The sequence below is a fragment of the Balaenoptera ricei genome, chromosome 11 (genome assembly GCF_028023285.1).
Source record: "Balaenoptera ricei isolate mBalRic1 chromosome 11, mBalRic1.hap2, whole genome shotgun sequence".
Taxonomy (NCBI): Eukaryota; Metazoa; Chordata; class Mammalia; order Artiodactyla; family Balaenopteridae; genus Balaenoptera; species Balaenoptera ricei.
This window is the reverse complement of record NC_082649.1, coordinates 46,629,981-46,655,351: the sequence shown is the minus strand read 5'-3', so window position 1 is coordinate 46,655,351 and position 25,371 is coordinate 46,629,981. Positions and strand designations below refer to the sequence as shown.

Genomic DNA, 25,371 nt, shown 5'->3' with positions numbered 1-25,371 from the left:
GAGATCCCAAACACAGTAAGATAAGCAAAATGAGATGACAGAAAAACACACAGCAGATGAAGGAGCAGGGTCAAAACACACCAGACGTAACAAATGAAGAGGAAATAGGCAGTCTACCTGAAAAAGAATTCAGAATAATGATAGTAAGGATGATCCAAAATCTTGGAAATAGAATAGACAAAATGCAAGAAACATTTAACAAGGACGTAGAAGAACTAAAGAGGAACCAAGCAATGATGAAAAACACAATAAATGAAATTAAAAATACTCTAGATGGGATCAATAGCAGAATAACTGAGGCAGAAGAACGGATAAGTGACCTGGAAGATAAAATGGTGGAAATAACTACTGCAGAGCAGAATAAAGAAAAAAGAATGAAAAGAACTGATGACAGTCTCAGAGACCTCTGGAACACCATTAAACACACCAACATTCGAATTATAGGGGTCCCAGAAGACGAAGAGAAAAAGAAAGGGACTCAGAAAATATTGGAAGAGATTATAGTTGAAAACTTCCCTAATATGGGAAAGGAAATAGTTAATCAAGTCCTGGAAGCACAGAGAGTCCCATACAGGATAAATCCAAGGAGAAACACGCCAAGACACATGTTAATCAAACTGTCAAAAATTAAATATAAAGAAAACATATTAAAAGCAGCACGGGAAAAACAACAAATAACACACAAGGGAATCCCCATAAGGTTAACAGCTGATCTTTCAGCAGAAACTCTGCAAGCCAGAAGGGAGTGGCAGGATATACTTAAAGTGATGAAGGAGAAAAACCTACAACCAAGATTACTCTACCCAGCAAGGATCTCATTCAGATTTGATGGAGAAATTAAAACCTTTACACACAAGCAAAAGCTGAGAGTTCAGCACCACCAAACCAGATTTACAACAAATGCTAAAGGAACTTCTCTAGGCAAGAAACACAAGAGAAGGAAAACAACTGCAATAACAAACCCAAAACATTTAAGAAAATGGGAAGAGGAACATACATATCGATAATTACCTTAAATGTAAATGGATTAAATGCTCCCACCAAAAGACACAGACTGGCTGAATGGATACAAAAACAAGACCCATATATATGCTGTCTACAAGAGACCCACTTCAGACTTAGAGACACATACAGACTGAAAGTGAGGGGATGGAAAAAGATATTCCATGCAAATGGAAATCTAAAGAAAGCTGGAGTAGCAATTCTCATATCAGACAAAATAGACTTTAAAATAAAGACTATTACAAGAGACAAAGAAGGACACTATATAATGATCAAGGGATCGATCCAAGAGGAAGGTATAACAATTGTAAATATTTATGCACCCAACATAGGAGCACCTCAATACATAAGGCAAATACTAACAGCCATAAAAGGGGAAATCGACAGTAACACAATCATAGTAGGGGACTTTAACACCCCACTTTCACCAATGAACAGATCATCCAAAATGAAAATAAATAAGGAAATACAAGCTTTAAATGATACATTAAACAAGATGGACTTAATTGATATTTATAGGACAGTCCACCCAAAAACAACAGAATACACATTTTTCTCAAGTGCTCATGGAACATTCTCCAGGATAGATCATATCTTGGGTCACAAATCAAGCCTTGGTAAATTTAAGAAAATTGAAATCGTATCAAGTATCTTTTCCGACCACAACGCTATGAGACTAGATATCAATTACAGGAAAAGATCTGTAAAAAATAAAACACATGGAGGCTACACAATACACTATTTAATAACGAAGTGATCACTGAAGAAATCCAAGGGGAAATCAAAAAATACCTAGAAACAAATGACAATGGAGACACAACGACCCAAAACCTATGGGACGCAGCAAAAGCAGTGCTAAGAGGGAAGTTTATAGCAATACAAGCCTACCTCAAGAAACAGGAAACATCTCTAATAAACAACCTAAACTTGCACCTGAAGCAATTAGAAAAAGAAGAACAAAAAAACCCCAAAGCTAGCAGAAGGAAAGAAATCGTAAAGATCACATCAGAAATAAATGAAAAAGAAATGAAGGAAACAATAGCAAAAATCAATGAAACTAAAAGATCGTTCTTTGAGAAGATAAACAAAATTGATAAACCATTAGCCAGACTCATCAAGAGAAAAAGGGAGAAGACTCAAATCAATAGAATTAGAAATGAAAAAGGAGAAGTAACCACTGACACTGCAGAAATACAAAGGATCATGAGAGATTACTACAAGCAACTCTATGCCAATAAAATGGACAACCTGGAAGAAATGGACAGATTCTTAGAAATGCACAACCTGCCGAGACTGAACCAGGAAGAAATAGAAACTATGAACAGACCAATCACAAGCACTGAAATTGAAACTGTGATTAAAAATCTTCCAGCAAACAAAAGCCCAGGACCAGATGGCTTCACAGGCGAATTCTATTCAAACATTTAGAGAAGAGCTAACACCTATCCTTCTCAAACTCTTCCAAAATATTGCAGAGGGAGGAACACTCCCCAACTCATTCTACGAGGCCACCATCACCCTGATACCAACACCAGACAGAGATGTCACAAAGAAAGAAAACTACAGGCCAATATCACTGATGAACATCGATGCAAAAATCCTCAACAAAATACTAGCAAACAGAACCCAACAGCACATTAAAAGGATCATACACCATGATCAAGTGGGGTTTACCCCAGGAATGCAAGGATTCTTCAATATACGCAAATCAATCAACGTGATACACCATATTAACAAATTGAAGGAGAAAAACCATATGATCATCTCAATAGATGCAGAGAAAGCTTTCAACAAAATTCAACACCCATTTATGATAAAAGCCCTGCAGAAAGTAGGCACAGAGGGAACTTTCTTCAACATAATAAAGGCCATATATGACAAACCCACAGCCAACATTGTCCTCAATGGTGAAAAAGTGAAACCATTTCCACTAAGATCAGGAACAAGTCAAGGTTGCCCACTCTCACCACTATTATTCAACATAGTTTTGGAAGTGTTAGCCACAGCAATCAGAGAAAAAAAGAAATAAAAGGAATCCAAATACGAAAAGAAGAAGTAAAGCTGTCACTGTTTGCAGATGACATGATACTATACATAGAGAATCCTAAAGATGCTACCAGAAAACTACTACAGCTAATCAATGAATTTGGTAAAGTAGCAGGATACAAAATTAATGCACAGAAATCTCTTGCATTTTTATACACTAATGACGAAAAATCTGAAAGTGAAATTAAGAAAACACTCCCATTTACCATTGCAACAAAAAGAATAAAATATCTAGGAATAAACCTACCTAAGGAGACAAAAGACCTGTATGCAGAAAATTATAAGACACTGATAAAAGAAATTAAAGATGATACAAATAGATGGAGAGATATACCATGTTCTTGGATTGGAAGAATCAACATTGTGAAAATGACTCTACTACACAAAGCAATCTACAGATTCAATGCAATCCCTATCAAACTACCCCTGGCATTTTTCACAGAACTAGAACAAAAAATTTCACAATTTGTATGGAAACACAAAAGACCCCAAATAGCCAAAGCAATCTTGAGAACGAAAAATGGAGCTGGAGGAATCAGGCTCCCTGACCTCAGACTATATTACAAAGCTACAGTAATCAAGACAGTTTGGTACTGGCACAAAAACAGAAATATAGATCAATGGAACAGGATAGAAAGCCCAGAGATAAACCCACACACATATGGTCACCTTATCTTTGATAAAGGAGGCAAGCATATACAGTGGAGAAAAGACAGCCTCTTCAATAAGTGGTGCTGGGAAAACTGGACAGCTACATGTAAAAGTATGAAATTAGAACACTCCCTGACACCATACACAAAAATAAACTCAAAATGGATTAAAGACCTAAGTGTAAGGCCAGACACTATCAAACTCTTAGAGGAAAACATAGGCAGATCACTCTATGACATAAATCACAGCAAGATCCTTTTTGACCCAGCTCCTAGAGAAATGGAAATAAAAACAAAAATAAACAAATGGGACCTAATGAAACTTAAAAGCTTTTGCACAGCAAAGGAAACTATAAACAAGACCAAAAGACAACCCTCAGAATGGGAGAAAATATTTGCAAATGAAACAACTGACAAAGGATTAATCTCCAAGATTTACAAGCAGCTCATGCAGCTCAATAACAAAAAAACGAACAACCCAATCCAAAAATGGGCAGAAGACCTAAATAGACATTTCTCCAAAGAAGATATACAGATTGCCAACAAACACATGAAAGAATGCTCAACATCATTAATCATTAGAGAAATGCAAATCAAAACTACAATGAGATATCATCTCACACCGGTCAGAATGGCCATCATCAAAAAATCTAGAAACAATAAATGCTGGAGAGGGTGTGGAGAAAAGGGAACCCTCTTGCACTGTTGGTGGGAATGTAAATTGATACAGCCACTATGGAGAACAGTATGGAGGTTCCTTAAAAAACTACAAATAGAACTACCATACGACCCAGCAATCCCACTACTGGGCATATACCCTGAGAAAACCATAGTTCAAAAAGAGTCATGTACCAAAATGTTCATTGCAGCTCTATTTACAATAGCCAGGACATGGAAGCAACCTAAGTGTCCATCATCAGATGAATGGATAAAGAAGATGTGGCACATATATACAATGCAATATTACTCAGCCATAAAAAGAAATGAAATGGAGGTATTTGTAATGAGGTGGATGGAGTTAGATTCTGTCATACAGAGTGAAGTAAGTTAGAAAGAGAAAAACAAATACAGTATGCTAACACATATATACGGAATCTAAGGAGAAAAAAAAAAAAAAGGCCATGAAGAACCCAGTCGCAAGACGGGAATAAAGACACAGACTTACTAGACAATGGACTTGAGGATATGGGGAGGGGGAGGGGTGAGATGTGACAGAGTGAGAGAGTGTCATGGACATATATACACTACCAAATGTAAAATAGATAGCTAGTGGGAAGCAGCTGCATAGCACAGGGAGATCAGCTCGGTGCTTTGTGACCACCTAGAGGGGTGGGATAGGGAAGGTGGGAGGGAGGGAGATGCAAGAGGGAAGAGATATGGGAACATATGTATATGTATAACTGATTCACTTTGTTATAAAGCAGAAACTAACACACCATTGTAAAGCAATTATACTTCAGTGAAGATGTTAAAAAAAAAGGGGGGGGGGGAGAAGACTCAAATCAGTGGAATTAGAAATGAAAAAGGAGAAGTAACAACTGACACCACAGAAATACAAAGGACCATAAGAGACTAGTACAAGCAACTGTATGCCAATAAAATGGATGCCCTGGAAGAAATGGACAGATTGTTAGAAAGGTACAATCTCCAAAGACTGAACCAGGAAGAAATAGAAAATATGAACAGACCAATCACAAGCACTGAAATTGAACCTGTGATTTAAAAACTTCCAACAAACAGAAGTCCAGGACCCAATGGCTTCACAGGTGAATTCTATTAAATATTTGGAGAAGAACTAACACCCATTCTTCTGAAATTGTTCAAAAAAATTGCAGAGGAAGGAAAACTCCCAAATTCATTCTATGAGGCCAACCACCACACTGACACCAAAACCAGACAGATACCACACAAAAAAAGAAATTACAGGCCAATATCACTGACAAATATACATGCAAAAATCCTCAACAAAATACTAGCAATCCGAATCCAACAATACATTAAAAGGACCATATACCATGATCAAGTGGGATTTATCCCAAGGATGCAAGGATTATTCAATATCCACAAATCAATCAGTGTGATACACTACATCAATAAATTGAAAAATAAAAACCATATAATCATCTCAATAGCTGCAGAAAAAGCTTTTGATAAAATTCACCACCTATTTATGATAAAAACTCTCCAGAAAGTAGGCATAGAGGGAACCTACCTTAACACAATAAAGGCCATATAAAACAAACCTACAGCTAACATCATACTCAATGGTGAAAAGCTGAAAGCACTTCCTGTAGGATCAGGAACAAGACAAGGATGTCCACTCTTGCCACTTTTATTCAACATACTTTTGGAAGTCCTAGATATGGCAATTAGAGAAGAAAAAGAAGTAAAAGGAACGCAAATTGGAAAAGAAGAAGTTAAACTGTCACTGTTTGCAGATGACATGCTATTGTATACAGAAAAGCCTAAAGATGCTACCAGAAAACTACTAGAGCTCATCAATGAATTTGGTAAAGTTGCAGGATACAAAATTAATACACAGAAATCTGGTGCATTTCTATACACTAACAATGAAAGCTCAGAAAGAGAAATTCAAGAAACAATCCCATTTACCATTGCATCAAAAAGAATAAAATACCTAAGAATAAACCTACCTTAGGAGGCAAAAGACCTGTACTCAGAAAACTATAAGACACTGATGAAAGAAATCAAAGATGACACAAACAGATGTAGAGATATACCATGTTCTTGGATTGCAAGATTCAATACTGTGAAAATGACTATAGTACCCAAAGCAATCTACAGATTCAGTGCAATCCCTATCAAATTACCAATGGCATTTTTTACAGAATTAGAACAAAAAATCTTAAAATTTGTATGGAGACAAAAAAGACCCTGAATAGCCAAAACAATCTTGAGGGAAAAAAACGGAGCTGGAGGAATAATACTCCCTGACTTCAGACAATACTACAAAGCTACAGTGATCAAGACAATATGGTACTGGCACAAAAGCAGAAATATAGATAAATGGAACAGGATAGAAAGCTCAGAGATAAACCCACGCACCTATGGTCAACTAATCTATGACAAACGTGGCGAAGATATACCATGGAGAAAAGACAGTCTCTTCAATAAGTGGTGCTGGGATAACTGGACAGCTATATGTAAAAGAATGAAAGTAGAACACTCCTTAACACCATACACAAAAATAAACTCAAAATGGATTAAAGACCTAAATGTAACACCGGTCACTATAAAACTCTTAGAGGAAAACATAGGAAGAACACTCTTGGACATAAATCATAGCAAGATCTTTTTTGATCCACTTCCTCTAGAAATGGAAATAAAAACAAAAATAAACAAATGGGACCTAATGAAACTTAAAAGCTTTTGCACAGCAAAGGAAACTATAAACAAGATGAAAAGACAACCTTCAGAATGGGAGAAAATATTTGCAAATGAATCAATGGACAAAGGATTAATCTCCAAAATACATAAACAGCTCATGCAGCTCAATATTAAAGAAACGAACAACCCAATCCAAAAATGGACAGAAGACCTAAATAGACATTTCTCCAAAGAAGACATACAGATGGCCAAGAGGCACATGAAAAGCTGCTCATCATCACTAATTATTAGAGAAATGCAAATCAAAACTACAATGAGGTATCACCTCACACCAGTTAGAATGGGCATCATCAGAAAATCTAAAAACAACAAATGCTGGAGAGGGCGTGGAGAAAAGGAACCCTCTTGCACTGTTGGTAGGAATGTAAATTGATACAGATACTATGAAGAACAGTATGAAGTTCCTTAAAAAACTAAAAATAGAACTACAGTATGACCCAGCAATCCCACTACTGGGCATACACCCAGAGAAAACCGTAATTCAAAAAGAGTCATGCACTTGTTAGAATTAATTATTCCCAGACTTCAACGTAGACTTACAGAAGCAAATATCCAGAATTAGAACCTGGGAACCTGCTTTTCTTACAGTTTCCCTGTAAGAATCTTGACATTAGTCTACTGAATGCTGCTAGTCTGTCTTTGCAGGAATACAAGATACAAAAGTATATATAAACTTCTATAAGTGGCCACAAAGTGACCATTTCTATATTTCTCAATCCCGAGTTAATTTCTGCAACAACCCCCATTTCACAGTCTATATCCAAAGTTGGTCTCCCCAATCAGATAAATTTAAATATGGGTTTGTTATTAGTTGCTGATAATTAAATTATTAATTTTTGAGAGAATTTACATAGTAATGATATATTCAAAAGGAAATCCATGAAAGATTAGAGACAGATACAGAAGTATTATGGGTGAAAAGAGATAATGTTAGATCTGTGTTTAAAAAGTGGACAGAGACTAAATTACATAAGATTGACACAATGCTGTATGTTTTCAAACTGTATACATTAAGGTTTATTATACTACATTCCTTACTTGTATCAATGTTTGAACTTTTCTGAAATATACTTTATAAAGCACTAAGATTGTTGGTAGTAGAGGTATCTGTTCTTACACTTCTTGGTTCAGCAACAGACTATGCTTTCCAGCCCTACTGCAGTTTAGGGATGCCCATATAATTAAATTCCTAACAATGAAATATGAGAAAAAGTGATCTTTGTTGTGTTTCTGGTCTAGGACTTTAAAAAGTCTCCTTCCTATTTATTCTCTTTCACTTTTTTCCCTGCTAGAACCTGGGTGTGGTGAGCCAATCTCAACAAGGCACCCTCCATGGCAACACCCTATGATGCTGTTGGAGCCCCCAAAGGAATGACTGGGTTTTGACTGAATGATTGGAAAAGAGTCATCCTCAAGTCTTAAAAAAAAACCCAAAACCTTGAATGGTTATGTGAATAAGAAATAAACTAATTTTGTGTTAAGCCATTATACTTTTGAGTCATTTTTATAGCAGTTTAGCCTATCCTAATGAATATCATGAGAATTTGTTGTGTATGCTTTTCTGAAAACAAAATAAAGCTAATTTAAAGGTTGCTTAGAACACATACCCCATGTACCAGGTAAGAGCTATGAACTGTAGGGAGTTAGCATGGGTTGCATAGAACTCTTCAAGACAGCTTGCTAAGGGGAGGAGAAACCTCAATAGAAAGCACCTAGAGGTGTACCTCCAGATATCTAGGCATCAACCAAGGAGTTGAAAACAACAAGCCAGAATAAAGATGCATGTTAATTATTGAACTCAAGTTGTCTTTATCACTAGAAGTGCCTAAAAATCTCTTTTATTATTTGAGAATCATCAGAAGAATATAGAATGTGCCCTAGTTTTCTTCTAGAAAGACAGGGAAAAATTCATCTTGCAGAATAAGATAAATGGAGAGTGATAGAAAAGGTTCAGGTTCTTTTCTCATTATTTTCTGTGCGCCCAACTTGTTCAACAAAATAGTATACTCACGCTGAACTTCATATTTTTATGCTTGCTTACATCATTTTGCTTAAATTATGTGTAAAAACTATATTTTCTAAAATAGGAAGTAAGGTTAAATTAAAAAAAAAAAAAAAAGAGTCATGCACCCCAATGTTCATTGCAGCACTATTTACAATAGCCAGGTCATGGAAGCAACCTAAATGCCCACTGACAGACGAATGGATAAAGAAGATGTGGTACATATATACAATGGAATATTACTCAGCCATAAAAAGGAATGAAATTGGGTCATCTATAGAGACGTTGACGGACCTAGAGACTTTCATACAGAGTGAAGTAAGTCAGAAAGAGATAAACAAATATCGTATATTAACGCATATATGTGGAATCTAGAAAAATGGTACAGATGAACCAGTTTACAAGGCAAAAACAGAGACACAGACGTAGAGAACAAATGTATGGACACCAAAGGGGGAAAGCGCAGGGTAGGGGGGTGATGGTGGTGGGATGAATTTGGAGATTGGGATTGACATATATACACTAATATGTATAAAATAGATAACTAATAAGAACCTGCTATATAAGGAAGGAAGGGAGGGAGGGAGGGAAGAAGGAAGGAAGGAAGGGAGGGAGGGAGGGAGGGAGGGAGGAAAAAAAAAAGATTGCTATTATCCTAAGATCAGTTCTGTTTTCCCTTAGTCAAAGTTATTTTGGTTGCAAATAACATAAACAATCAGAGCCACCTTAAATAATTATCAGAAAAGTGTGTATCTTGGAAAAATCCTGGGGCTTCTCAAGGAAGTAAGGTTAGCTGGGGCCCTGGAAAGACCTCCTTGGAATGGCCTCAGTCTGTGTATCTGTTTTGTTCTGAAGAACAGACTTGCAACCTTAGAGTCTACTTTTCCCCTGTACCAGGAACCAACCCAAACTGGGTGACCTCTTTCCTTTAATGCCAATTTCTCACCAGAAAAAGTCGGGTGGCTGCTCTGATCCCTTTGGCAGCAGCCAAGTGAACAAGGGTGAGTAATTCAGTGCCCTGAAGAAGCGGGTCAGGGTTTTAAGAGAATATGGGTCAAAACAAACTTAGGGAGTCTTGTGAAACATCAATTATATGATACCAGTCATCAGGAACTAGAAAGTGAATTGCATCTAAGAAAGTTGTACTTATTTTTTCATTTCTAATTGGAAGTGGTCAAAATGAGCTACTAACAGTAAACATCAGACACTTTAGAGACTTTTTTTCTCTCCTTATTCACCTAATGTGGATCTTAAAACTAATATTGTGAAAGTCTGATACATATATAAAAAAGGCATTTTCTTTCAGGGATTTAAATATATCTATAAACTATTATTTAACATAAATCATACACTCTAACATTTCATGTTCAGACAAATTTCAAAAGCAGTTTTCCTTTATGGTAAATAAAGAAATATTGTCCGATACTATGAAATTTTTAAAATATGGGATAAAATTGATATTCATAAATCATCTAATCCAAACTTCCATTTCCAAGGAAGTATCAACATATATCTTTTGAGAAAAACAAAATAGTTATTTTTCCTTTTCTCAATTTTCTATAGGAGGTTTTAAATACCCCCATAGGAACAGACTTCAGTACTTCACAAGGCTATCTCACTTGATGGCATGTAAATTCATTTTACTTCTTGTCCAGATCCAAACAGAAATTGTCCACTACATCCCTATTTCTAAAACCCAGAGCACAACCATTTCCCTTCAGGGAGTAGCCTTCCCCCAAGAATTACCTTGTCAGAATCCAGCACTGATGTACTGTGTCAGTCTGGATCATTGTTAAATCTTCTTTTTGGCTATTAGTGTTGACACGATGGGCACCTGCGTGTTTACGAAATCATAGTGGTATGGTACCTGTGCTTTAGGGATTAATCTAAAGTCACCAGTCACTTATGCCCTCGGGCAGTTTCCAAAACTATGTCACATTTCAGGGTAATTGCGATGCTGGCTCTTAATATGCCACTGATGATCAAGAGGTATCAATGGGCTATCACTGTGGATGGAGATGTTGGTCCCAGTTGTTCATCTGCAGGTGTACCTATTTTACCCAGGGTAGGTCTGTCAATTCTGTACAGTGTATTGTTTCTGTACAATATATTTTTTACCTGCAAAAATAGAAAAAGCATATAACCTACTATCTAAAATTACATGGTCTTTTTTTAAATAAAATGTTTAATGCATCTACTTTACCCACTATTTTGTGATTCTAGAACCTACTTTGCTAGTGAGGACAGGGCAATTGTTCAAATTTTACTAGATATCACTACTGCTGAGTAGCAGCAAGTACCTTACTACTTTATTGAAAGAATGCTGTCCTTGTCAGAGTCAGTAAACTTCAAGGCCTCTGGGATGGCTAGTCTCCTCCTCAGTTACAGTAAGGAAAGGGTATTCATAATGTTCTTAAAAGATTATGTTCTAAATTCTGAGGAAATGGCAAAAAATTCATATAGCTATATATAATTTTAAAGCACAGTCGAAAAACATGTCATGCTTAATCATTCTAAGGCAGCCATTGTTCCCTTTGTATTGTAATAAACATACTGAGGGTCAATATTGCAGACAGTTCACATATACTTAGACACTATGATCTTTATTTCTCTAGATTTTATGTGCTTAAACACTATACTATATCTTTTAACACTTTAAACATGATAATGAGCAAAAGAAAATCTTTTCAGTAAATGATACTGGATATTTAAATCTTAAAAAAAAATAAGAACTTTGACCCTATCTTGACACCATATACAAAAGTTACCTCAAGATGTGTCATAAACCTATACTTAAAAGCTAAAACCATAAAGCCTCTAGAAAAAAATATTGAGAAGACCCTTTGTGACTTTGAGGTAGGCAAAGATTTCCTAGGGAGGACACAACACTAAAGTATAAGAAAAAAAACAATGAATTAGACTTCAGAAAAAAATTAGCTTCTGCTCTTCAAAAGACACTTAAGAAAATGAAAAGCTAAGCCACATATTGGGAGAAAATATTTGCAGTATGTATACTTCACAAAGGATGCAAATCCAGAATATACAAATTACTCCACCAACAATAAAAAGACCAACAATCCAATTAAAAGTTTGTCAGTATTCTAACCAATTGTTTCAAGTAAGATAACAGATACAAATGGCCAAAAAGCATTTGAAAACATGTTCAACATCATTAATCATCAAGGAATTGCATATTAAAAGGGGAAAGGGGGGGATAAATTAGGAGTTTGGGATTCACATATACACACTACTATGTATGAAATAGATAACCAACAAGGACCTACTGTATAGCACAGGGAACTATACTCAGTATCTTGTAATAACCTATAATAGAAAAAAAATCTGAAAAAAAAATATAAAAATAACTGAAACACTTTGCTGTACATCAGAAACGAACACAACATTGTAAATCAACTATAACTCAATAAAAAAATAAAATTTAAAAAAGATTCAAACAAACAAACAAACAAAAACTACAATAAGTTACCACTTGAAATACTAGAATAGCTGTTGTTAAGACTGAGAACTTCAGGTACTGGCAAGCAAGTAGAACCACCAGAGTATTCATACAATGCTGCTGAGAGATAAAACAGTGCAACCACTTTAGGAAATTATTTTGCAATCCCATATAATATAAATAAGGTTTACCATATATACACATACACACACACACACACACACACACACACACACACATTCTAAGACCCAGCAATTCTGTTTTATGTAAAGAGAATGCATGTCCACAAAAATCTTGCACATGAACATTCATAGCAGCCTATTCATAATAAGCATAATAAGCTATCCCTGAAAACAGCCCAGATGTCCATTCACAAGAGACTGGATAATCAAATTGTGAGATATTGATACAATGGAACATTACTCAGCAAGGAAAAATAAACTTGATAAATGTAGCAACATGGATAACTTTCAAGACTATGCTGAACTTAAGAAGAAGGAAGAGTGCATACTCTTTGAGCTTCTGAGTCTTTCCTAATCCCGCATCTATCGCATGCACCTACTTTTTTCTTTGAGGGTTCTTAGGACTTGTTGTCACATGTGACTTCGTTGACCACTGCCACCTTCTTGATACATTTTCCCCATGAATTTGTGATTCTACAGTCAATGTAGAAATTTACTGCCTCCATTCTGATCAGTGATCCACAGTGAGCATGAGATGGGCACCAGAATGTGCTGGACATTTAGATCCTTTAAGCTTGTATTATGAGCATTTCTCCAAACTAATTGACATTGTAGTGTGAAAAGATGTATGTATTATCTTTCCAAGATTTGTTTTGGCACTGGAGGAAATTTTAACTATGTTGGATCTGAAAGAAGACATTTGCATATGCAAAACTTTAATTATTTATTTTAAGGTTAAGCATTACTTTATGAAACACTTATTTGTGTGTGTGTGTGTGTGTGTGTGTGTGTGTGTATGTGTGTGTGTGTGGTATTTCTTACCCTGGAATGTGATAAAAATTATTTGAGAGCTACTGTTATAACAGAAAGAACACAGTAGGTGATGTCAAAACACTAGTGTTTGATTCCTAGATCTGCCATTTGGCTGCTTTGTGACTCTGGGCCAATTTCTAAATCTGTTTGAGCCTTTGCTTCCTCATCTATGACACAGGCTCTTGTCAACTATACCACGGATCAATCATCAATCATCTCATGAATCCTCTGCAAGTTTACCTGCAGTATTTATCCAACAGCAGAAATCAATGAAGATTCTTTTCTTTACTCCACTTTGTTTTTTTAAAAAAAATTGAGGCAAATCTTATGAATCGTGAAATGCAGTTTTTAGGTTTACAATTTGATGAGTTGTGATAACTGTATAAGCTGTATATGCAGGGCTCTTGACAAGAATAGAGAACATTTCCATCAGCCCAGAGACTCTCCTTATACAGCTTTACCATGACTCTGCATTCCTTTGGCAACCACTATTCTGATTTCTATTATCATAAATCACTTTTTTCTTCAACTTTATATAAATGTTCTTTTAGATTGTGCAGTTTTTACAGTCGACAACTCTAAACTTCTTAACATAGTTTACAAGACATGTGTGATAAGCGTTTACCATTCTCTTTAGACCCACTTTTCTACATGCTTTCTCTTTTACTGTATTTTCCAAGCATATTTAATCTGTTGGGTTCCTCGACCCAATTCCAACGACCCCTTTCTTGTGCTTCAGATGACAGTTGCAAGTCCAGGCTGTTACTTGTACTTCTAACCTACTGGTTGTAAACCAGAGGTTCGCATGGCCCCCCCTCTCCTTGGGGACAATTAATTTGCTAGAGAAGCTCACAGAACTCAGAGAAGCATCTTACTAGAACATCTGTTTATTACAGTGATACACTCAGGAACAGCCGGGTGGAAGAGATGCACAGAGCAGGTCTGGAAAAGAGCGCAGTGCTTCCAAGCCTTTTCGGAGCTCAGCATTCTCCCTAGATCTCCACGTGCTACCAATCTGGAAGAAATCTGAATCCAGTCCTTCTATGTTATTATCAAGGTTTCATTACATAGGCACGGATGATTAAATCACTGGCGACTGGCAACTGATTCAAGCTCTAGCCCCTCTCCCCAAAGGTCTGGGGGGTGGGAAGGAGAGGTAGGACTGAAAGTTCCTACCCTCTAATTACCAGTTGGGTCTCCTGGCAACCAGCCCCCATCTTTAAGTTACCTAGGGGCTTTTCAAAAAGTCACCTTATTTATATTACAAAAGGCACCTTTACAGCTCTCTTCACTTAGGAAATATCAAGAGTTTTAGGAGCTCTGGCCAGAAACAGGTAAGATGATCAAATAGATAGATAGATAGATAGATAGATAGATAGATAGATAGATAGATAGATAGATAGATAGATAGATATCTTATTGTAAATCATAATATCACACTTAACTTCTACCTATTCAAAAAAATGTTCTCTTTCTTTTCAGGCTTTGGAGATGTTTGCTGTATCCATGTATGATTCTCCCAGATTATAACCCCTTCTTCACTGAATCTCCACCATATCCTACTTCTGTGTTAGATCTCAACTAACATGGCCCTTCCCACTGAGGCCGCCCATGATCTCTGTGGGCTCCTAAAGCATCAACTATTTGCCTTGTCGTTGCATTTCTCAGATCCTATGGAGATTGCATATTTAATTGCCTGTAACTCTGTCCTCTCCTCCACCTAAAAGTAGGTCTCAGATAGTAATACAGAGAACAGATAATAGCAACCAATTGGACCAAGTCTGTACTGTTTCTTATTTATCACCTGTTTCGTATATGCTTCACACACACACACACACACACACACACACACACACACACATACAGTCTGCTCATTTACTCAAAGAGAAACCATTTGGCTTATTGTACTTCATTCTGAATACGTATCACCTCATCTAATTCCATTAAATGGCTTTTAATTATCATAACGCTTTCTTCTACCAGATTTTCCTTATATGGATATGATATAATTTCCAATCTTTCACTAATTTCAGAATACTAGCTTACTACAGAGACATCTATCCTCAAGAAGTCCATTCCAAAACAATCACATATAATAAATTGCCATCTGCCTCAGCACATCAAATGACTTTCATCTTCACACAATTCCTTAAAGGCCCCCTCTTGCACCAGATCTTAGATGGATAAAAAGGCAGCTTCTAGTTTTTGGCTTCTAAGAAGAAAAACAGACTATGTGGAGATATGGATGATACTTAATTCAATTTAACACTCACATTTACATGCTTAAATATACAGTAAGAACTGTATTCTGTTTTGTATTCATGTTATTGTTTTCATTTTATAGTCTTCTTTTATACAATGAGTATATTGCTACACGTAAATCAAATTTCTAAAAATCAAATTCCTTAAATTTCCTAAAGAAAATTATTTTAAAGGAAACAAATTCTCTAGTAACAGATATTTAACTCTCCTAAAAGTTGTTCAAAGCAAGATCTTGGTATTTCCTTAAACAAGTCATATTCTGCAATACTGTTTAGTGTTTCAATGTTTAATGGTTGCTTTCTGAGACTTTCACATTATAGTTGGACATTTACTTAACCTCTGATTTATTACTTAAAAAATCCAAATGGATTAGGTTATCCTCTAATCTGCCTCTTTATCTTTCCCATAATATAGGGACAATATTACCTGCCTTTTTGGATATAATGTAAGGACGTGACCCACAGTATATGTTCAAGAAAAGCAGCTATTACTCTAGTCATCCCTTTCTTCTCAAAATGAACAGATTTCTTCTCCTTCAGCCTCTACTGAGTTTCCATCACTGAGGCTCTGTCTCCTGAGTTGCATCAGGGTCTATCATTTTCTGACATACAATGAACCTGCTAAAAATAGCTATACCCGAGAGAAAACATGTTCATTCTGCTTTTCTATTAGAAGGTAAAATCTAATCTTCAATGTTTTGAAGGAAATGGGCATCAACTGTGCCATTCCTGATAAAAGTGTAATAATACAGACCAATCTGTTTCAAAGTCATTAAATCCTAAAGCCTCATTACCTATAGATAACATTTGACTCAGGCCATGCTGGTGAAACCGGTTCTCAGTTTCTGACCACATGTGAACTCTACTCAACTCCCAAATTTTAAACAAAACCGACACTCCCTCAAGACACAAGAGAGGACCTATGGTTGTTCTTCCTTCCTAGAAGAATTTGGCAAATGTAAGCAGTTCTCTTAAAAAAAAACATGGAAAGAAAAAGTCTCAGCAAATCACACAAAGTTCTCCAATCCCTCTTTTGGATCCAAAAAAAGAAAAAAAAGTGTTCTCCTGCTCTTCACCATCTCACCACTAAACTCCCTCAGAAACAACAGTCGATGCAAGACACTGAAAATGTAGGCTCCCTCGATAATCCTGAACCCAATTCTGTACTAAGGTAAATTTCCCCATTTATAAATGTATTTGCCTTTTATATACTATACTTATTTAAAGACGCTGTGGAAGAATTCATCCAATACTTGCATTCAGGAACATATTTCAGAAGTGAATGATGACCACCACGCTGATCTCCTCAAAGTACTTTGCATGTTAATATCTGACCTTCCTGCAAAGCTTGCCTGAAGCAGTGTCTCTCCCACGGGAGAGAGGATGCTGTAACCAGTACACCTGCCTCTGGGTAAGAAAGCCTGGGTTTCAGCTTTATAATTTATTTGCTGTGTGATCTGAGATAAATTAACTTCTCTAATTCTTAATTTTTCTCATTTGTAAGATAGGGTAATGCTAGTAACTATCTCATAGGATTGGCGAGTGGATGCATTGTGGTAGGCGTGTCAGCATCCAGTACACTGCGTGACAAAGAGTATCTCCTCACCAATGTTGACAAAGTGACCCTGAGAATGAAGATCTACAATCACCGTGACTTCCTCGGAATCTCTGTGACACCAGCAGTCTGTAAACCCCAGCAGCTCTTACCATGCACTGTTATAACATCTGATACCTCTTCATATACCAATAACACATACTGAGGACCGGTGTTACCAACTCACATTCAAGGGCACGTGCGATCACATAGTCAAGGGTCATTGAGTCCTTGCCCCACAGGACTCATCCCCCAAACTGTAGCTAAACTATAAGTGCATCTATAGTAAAGGACCGAAAACTTTGTCATTCAGGTGTTCTTGAATGTTTATTATCTCTCTCTACTGCAAAAATTTTTTGGAAGTAGTGCTCCTGAGGGTAAGGTAAGCAATGGAGGACACACTACAAATGATTTGCTTCCCAAAACAGTTAAAAACAATTGTGCAACAAGATACTTGGCTGTGACCTCTCAACTTTTTGACAAATAAAACATGCAATTATTTCAGAACTCTCCACTGGAGAAAATGAAGAAGTCATATAACATGGGTATCTGCTAACATTCCTTTGGAAGATCAGCTATTAACCAGTACTCTATTATTTTTAAAAATATATATATTTCTATATCATACTTATTTTATTGAAATTCACCATTTAAAGAAACCAACTGGTGTCAGGATATAATTCCGATTAAGCTACATTTCTTATAATCTGTATTCAGACAAGAAAAGGGATCAAATCAAATGTTCAAACAAATAAGGACACAGGAAAGGCTGGTGACACTAGAGAGTCATCTCCAAGGGTTTCTAAAAACCATCTCTAAAACTTCCCTCCTTCTACAGCTGCCATGGGAACACAGAGCTCCAATCTAGATTGTATACTTAATAGAAACCAAAAATTTTGATCAGATATTGTGTCCATTATCCAGATGGATTTATCCTGGTCATGCTCATTCTTACATAATGAAATATTAATGTACAAGACTGAACCTGCCTTCAAAAGAAAATCTTATAAAGAAATAAATTAAAACACAAATGAATGGAGACTGGATATTATATATAAAATAAACACAGAACACTTTGTGGAAGGGGGCAGGAAGAAGGCAGGCTGGCTGGGTACCATGTGACTCAGGCAGTGGTTTTGCTAGTTTTTCTTGTGTTTCATATATGCCAAAGTGGGAGCTGGAAAGGTTGGAAACCCAGGAACATCAACAGAAGGAGACCAAAAAAAGGCTCAAGCAAAGCCTGCTCTCTCCAGCCACAGGACTAGAAAGAGGGCAACCTTGCAAGACAGAAAACTTTTAGACAACAAACATCCTTCCCCAGCCACAGGACTAGAAAGAGGGCAACCTTGCAAGACAGAAAACTTTTAGACAACAAACATCCTTCCCCAGCCAAACAACACAGAAAACAAAACCAAACCCAAAAACCGGTGTCTCACGCTCACCCCCATCAAGAAAAATTAAATAGGGAGCCTGGGCGTCCAGCCTCTCTCCACTGTGAAGGGGCACCCCTTCCCTCTGGGGGGAGGCAGGGGGACTGACTAGGCAACAGCGCTTCCATACCACCGGCAGTGGGGACAGAGGCCACGTGGAGACCCGGATGTCCACCCTCAGGAGCAGGACCAATGCATCCTCTCCCCTCCAAGCCAGGGGGTGTCAGAGAATCTTTCACTCCTGCTGGAACTCCTCCCCACCCCTCTCGGTGTCACTAAAGACCACACAGGAACAGCAACAAGGGGCCCCTCCCTCCCTCCCCTAGGCGCCTGGGGGAGCCTGGACTCTCCCTGCCCCAGAAGCATCCAGGCAGGCAGCACCCCCTCCCTCTGCTGGCCTGCTGTCAGAGGTGGCCTGCCTATGACAATAGCATTTAAAGGCGTGACATGGTCATACTCTGATCTTGAATGAACCACTCTGACAGGGTGTACGTGTTGGGGTGGGGAGGAGAGAGAGGGAGGATGGTGAGCACTGGTAATAGAGACAGAAGAGAAAAACCAACAGTGTGTAGTGCTTGTAAACCAAGGGAGAAGCCAAGAAATTGGGAGAAGAACAATAGTGGAAAGTGCAGCCAAGTGCCCTGATGAGAGGTCAGACACATTTTACTGGATTTGGCAATTAGATGATTCTCACAGGAGCCTCTGGTTTCAAGACAATGATGAGGACTGCAGCGAGATGGAGGACCTGTGGAAGGTAAATTGAGAAAGTGAGCAGCTGTATGGACTCATGGCATCAGAAACTTGAAGGAAACAAAGGAGAAAAATTGTCAAGAGAGGTTATTTTTATTACTTTCAGCAAGTGAAACAAGTATTCTATTTTTTTTAAGTGATTCCGATTGAATCATGTTTACAGGCTGCTCCAAGGAAAGCTGGGGAGGAAGACGTTGGAACTACTGAAGAAAGGATACAATAATAGGCCAGACCTGGAGGGGATGATGGGTGCTGGGATTAAGGATGCTGTGAACAAGTCAGCCTTGAACAAAACAATTAATTTCACCCTCTGGGAATGAAAGGACTATGGAATTTTTTAAGTGGTAGGAGGCTGAAGAACTTCGGAAGACAGAGATCCACTTCCCTTGATGAAAAGGAGGATGAAGCCAGCTGCCCAGAGTGACGGACATGTGGCCTGATGAGGAGGCCAAGCAGGTGTGGAATGAGCCTCGAGAGACCCAGGTCCTGGGCTAACCAGGCTCAAGTCAGACACGGGCAAGTGACCGACCACTGACGGAGGGAACACGATATTTTAAAATCTCTCGTTGGAATCATCTTTTATAAGATTGATAATTTATTTCATAATTTGGTGTATGAGTTCAAATTTCACTCAGCAGTGATTCAGAGAGTTAAGTCAGTGCTCATTTTATTACAAAATCAAGCTTCAAGTTGAGGTCAAGTCCACAATGCCATTAAAACATTAAGGAAAGTCTTAAAAGCATCATCTTATATTTGTAGAATTTCTGCTTATGTTTTTGTTTTAGTTGTACAAAAATTCCTATTTTAAAATACAGCTTACATAGTCACAAACAGCATTTTTTAACTTTAAAAGAACCCTGGCTGGTGGATATTCGTTTTGCTGTTTTACAGGTGAAGAAACTGAGAATCAGAAAGGAAATAAATGAAATATCCTTTATTTCACAGTTGGCAGGGGTGTCAACACTCCATCCCAAGTGTTTTGTTTGCTAAAGCAGAATTTCTCCACTGTATGATAAATGTGTTTTAACTGCAGATCAAAGGTACCTTTAACTTAGTTTTAGGGTTTTTTTTTGCCAATTTTTGTTTTTATTTAAGAAACATAAATAAGATTATCCCAAATTTATTGGGAGAGAAAAGAGATTACATCAATCAAAGGAAAAGTCACATGAATACTATTTTTTATCAGAAGTTGGTTTTAGACATTATACCAATACCTTTCTTTAACTTAAGAACTCACCATGTTTTATGGAAAATATTTCAAGGAATACATTCTGAGTTTAAAAATGATCCTTACTGAAAATTTAAATGTAGTTAAATCACTACAGTCAGCATTTGTGATAAATTATTAATCCATGTTCCTCTCATTCATCCACACCTGCAAACAGGCCAATCCTAGATGGAAGGGCAAGCTTTTCACCAAAATTTGAAAAAAGCACCCAGAGTTTTTTAAAAATCCCTTGAACTGTTGGGATATTTGGCAATATTTGACTTCATCATATGATCAGTCAATCAAAACAATGATGAATCTACCAATATTTGTGAAGAATTCAGGTTAGGAAATCTTGCCAGCCAGAGAACCCAAAACACTCTCAATTGGACAAGAATTTATTAATCCTCTTAAAGGTATGGAATCGTCATAATTGAATCTATAAATTTGAACAGCTCTATATCAGCAGACAGGCATGCTTTACTGCAAACAAGAATATTTCCATGCATATACATTTTTAGCTCCCAAGCCTTGAGAATGGTTCAGTAAACGTAAAAACATAAATCTGTCCCCAGTGCCCAAAATAATGTTTATGCTTCAAATTGCATTATAATGCAATAAATGTATTATTAATCATTAAACTAAGAAAGAATGAAAAAAGTTTCCAAAATATTCAGCCACTGATTTTGGTATTCTGAATACACAAACACCACTCCTTTGCATCAGCAGTAGTCGCAGACTTCATTAGAATTACAAAGAAATCTAGTCCAACTCCTCAATTTGAGAGACAAGGAAACTGGCCCAGGGAAGGGAAATTTACCAAGATTCAGTTTAGGCAAAAGTGGAATTAAAATCCAGGTATCTGGATTCACAGTTTAGTGCACTTCCCAGCAGTATCACAGATATAAATAACCTCGTCTAATTTCATCTGGCAAGCAAATTCAGAGGCTGAGTGGAACTTCAAGGATCATGCTGAATTTGCTGTTTTATCATACTCCAAAGCACCTTCCATACAAATAGGTAATTAAACAATATTATAATCACAGAAGAAAATTATTTTAACTACTTAAACATATTATACTCTTCAAACCACAGTATTCAAGATTTTTCTAAGTAACAACACAATACATAAAATGTTTGGGCTCTTCCTTTAACTTTCTCAGAATCATTCCTACTGAAAGTACACAGCAGGAACAAGTGAAATAACAAACTACAACAAAAATAACAAAATAACCAACAAACTAGCACTTTTAACCCTATGGCCTTCAATTCTAAGTGAAGTAGTCACAATTGAGCACTGATTTGCATCTACCACCAATCAAAAAAGCAAAATAAATCACTGTGAAAGCTCATTGGTTTACATCACTGCCCTTGTATGTATTAGCTTCCAGAAAATCATTCCGAAGAACTGAAGCATCTGGATCATTTTTATTACTCACTCAGTCTTGAGACGGTCTGCACAGTGCTGGCTGAAATGTACTTCACTGAGCACCTTCTTTCCAAATGAACATCTGTGTCAGGTTTATTTATAGCTGCTGCCTTCAATCAGTACATTTCCAGGGGTGAGAAATAAAATTATCTCAACAACACTCTCCTATAGAGATCCGAAACAAGACTTAAGAATCTAGGCAGATGGCCTTTGAAAAGATAATGAAAGATCTATAATGTAAAATGTATGTTAAGGTTTATTAGAGATTCAAAAGGACACTCTTCAATAAGCACATATAAAGAGCCTCAGGTACAATTAGAGAATTTAAGTCTTGTGTCTCTTTTGGCCTATCTCTTTATATACTCAAGATTATTATCATCACCTCCTCCATCCTCTTTTCCTCATTATGATTCCTCTGAAATTTGGACACCTCTCTCTGTTTCTTACTTAGATGTTTTTCTCTCTATTTAGGAGCTTTTTCCTCCTAATTCTTTACAGAAGCAGAACATGCTTCCCCCTACTGGGAAAAAATTAAATTACAAAGTACATAGGAACATGTTCCTAAGTATCAAGAAATGAAGTTCCTGAGGAAAAAAAAAATGTTAAGGAACCAGGTGCAACGCCTTCTCTGACTGTTTTACCAGCTGCAGAAATACTTGCACTCTCTATTTAGGGCTCCTCACACACATTGCTGTAGTTTGGCAGTTTTCAGTACACTAACTCTCATTAATGACTGATGAATTAATCAAGTCTGCTGTCCCCAAAAGAAGTCCAATTAGCAGGTCTGAGAAAATGATCAATGTGTAACTTTTTTCCATTTTAAAGCATTATCAGCTAAATGAAGGCACTTCTGGAAAATATATTGAAGTAAATGATTTAAGAAGACTTTTAACCGCATTTTTAATCATTTTGAACAATCTTAATCATTTATTTACCCAGTAACTTACAATATTCCTATTATTTTTATGTAGTTATCTTTATTTTTTAATAGAGTAGAGGGAGAGTTTAATTTTTTAATTGACTTTCATTTTCAACTTCAGGTTCTATTTTTTTTTTTTTTTTCATTCAGTAACCAAGAAAGTAGTAAGCATGATTGCATTTTCTGTCCTAAATCCTCTATAAAACCAACTTGTTCCCTGAAAAAGTTTAGTTGTTTCACACATTCAATATTTCAATTATAAAGCTTTTCTTAATTACTTAGTATACAAAATAGAAAAACACCTGACACTTTATTTTTCTAAATAATAATCCATCAATAAAACATTTAAATAAACCTAATGACTATTTGACTCATACATGGAGGATTAGAATTTTTCCTTCCATGTACAACTAAATCTCGAAAAAGAAAACATTTCCTTTAATGCTTAAGGGCTGAGGAAGAGAAAATTGTTACTTTTAGTTTTACTATAGGTAAGTTCATAAGAACCTAAGCTACAAAACTGCATTGTAGTCAATTTGATGATGAAGCAGTTTATTATTAATGAGGCATTCATCAAGAAAAAAAAAATCTAGAGTTGTTTTAAAAAAGACAGGTGTAGACTGCTACAGATATCTTGAGTACCTTTAGCAGTTAGACAGCATTATTTGAAGATAAATGAAGTAATTTGGTTAATACTTCTGTCATACAAAAGTTCATGTTCGTGTGTGTGTGTGTGTGTGTGTGTGTGTTTAAACGACCTTTCAAAAGAACGCAAAAGACAAGACATTTCTGTTCCTCTGGGAATGAAATCTCTTTTAACATTACAGGTACACAAAAGAAAATGCACACTTGGTAAAACAGTTGATCAACTGTGGAGCGTTCCCAGGGATCAGCATCTCCCAGAGCACGCAATCATCACACTTCAAATAAACCGATAAGCACTTTAGCCTCTTCCACGTTCACAAACATAAAAGAACACGCAGAATTTAATCTAGGTTAATTCTAAGACTTTCCATAGGAAAGACTGTAATTAGACTAAAGAACATCAAAATCGCTTACCAAGCAGAAGAAAGAAAAAGAACAAAAAAGAAAGAAAAGGAAAGAAAGAAAAGAAAGAAAGACAGAAAGAAATAAAGAAAGAAAAAGAAAAAGAAATGAAATGCTGATTTGTAGCTAAGAAGCTCTTAAAACACTACATTGATCACTATTCACTCGAAATTGATTTCCCTTCCCTCTGCAGAGTGAAGATATCCCAGTGGACCGCGTAGCTCCTCACGTCTCTCCATCAAAGATCCTAACCGGGCACGTCTCCATCGCCACAGAGCTCGCAGCTCCGGGCTCCCCAAATTCAGCTGCGGAGGGAGAGAGGGAGCATCCGCCGCCCGGGGACCTGCTCTGTCCGCAGCTCTGGGTCGAGCACCGTAGGGGACAGTCTCCGCGAAGGAGGCGGGCGTCCTCCCCAACTCCGCTCCCCGAACCCCGCTGCGGTGACAGGGGCCAGCTGTCTGTGTCCACCTGGGGAGCAAGTCCTACCTTCGGCTAGCAGGCGCGAGGCGTGCACAAAAGATGGATCCAGGCTATCTTTTTCTGCCATCAGCTCAGGCAAGTATTTCTCCTCTTCCATAGCGCGGACTTCGGACCGACCCCGGCCAGGCGCAGGGCTCCGCGCGCTCGGACGCAGGTCGCCGGCAGCCCTGCTCGCCCGCCGCCCGCCGCCCGCCGCCCGCCTCCCTCCTCCCGCCTCCCTCCTCCCGCCTCCTCCTCCCGCCTCCCTCCTCCCTCCGCCGCGGCCCGGGGTCTGGCGCCCTCTCCGGTCCCGCGCCGCGCCCGCCCCCGCCGTCGGGCTGCGCGGCCCCGCGCCTCCCGACCCGTACTGCCTCAGTCCCTCGCTCGCGCCCAGCCCGGCTCGTACCAGCAGCCTGAACTGGAGAGGCGGGCACAGGGCGCGTCCCGCCTCTGCCCAACGCTGATTGGAGAGGGTACCGCGAGAGGTGGGACCCCGCGAGACCGCGGGCCCTCACTGGACCTCGCCGCAAGTCGGGTCGCCTGAGTGGCAGGAGGCAGCAGGAGAGGGGAGGGGAGCGCGGAAGGTGCAAGCGCTTTCTTCTCACAGCCAGAGCCCTCCCTGGTTATTAAGCATGCCCAGTTGTGTGGAGCCCTCCTTGTCTTCTGCTGAGGTGCCGAGAGAGAGCGGGAAAATTACCGGTTGAACAGAGAAGCT

General features: G+C 37.9%; 1 protein-coding gene across 1 annotated transcript in view; it reads right to left on the bottom strand.

Moving 5' to 3' along the window:
* Window positions 1-24,849, bottom strand: part of KHDRBS2 (KH RNA binding domain containing, signal transduction associated 2) — a 720,740-nt gene extending 695,891 nt beyond the window's left edge. The window contains exon 1 of the mRNA XM_059937548.1: window positions 24,684-24,849. Within this exon, the coding sequence (XP_059793531.1) occupies window positions 24,684-24,774 (91 nt within the window). The 5' untranslated portion in view covers window positions 24,775-24,849. The remainder of the gene's footprint in view (window positions 1-24,683) is intronic.
* Window positions 24,850-25,371: the final 522 nt, after the last annotated feature.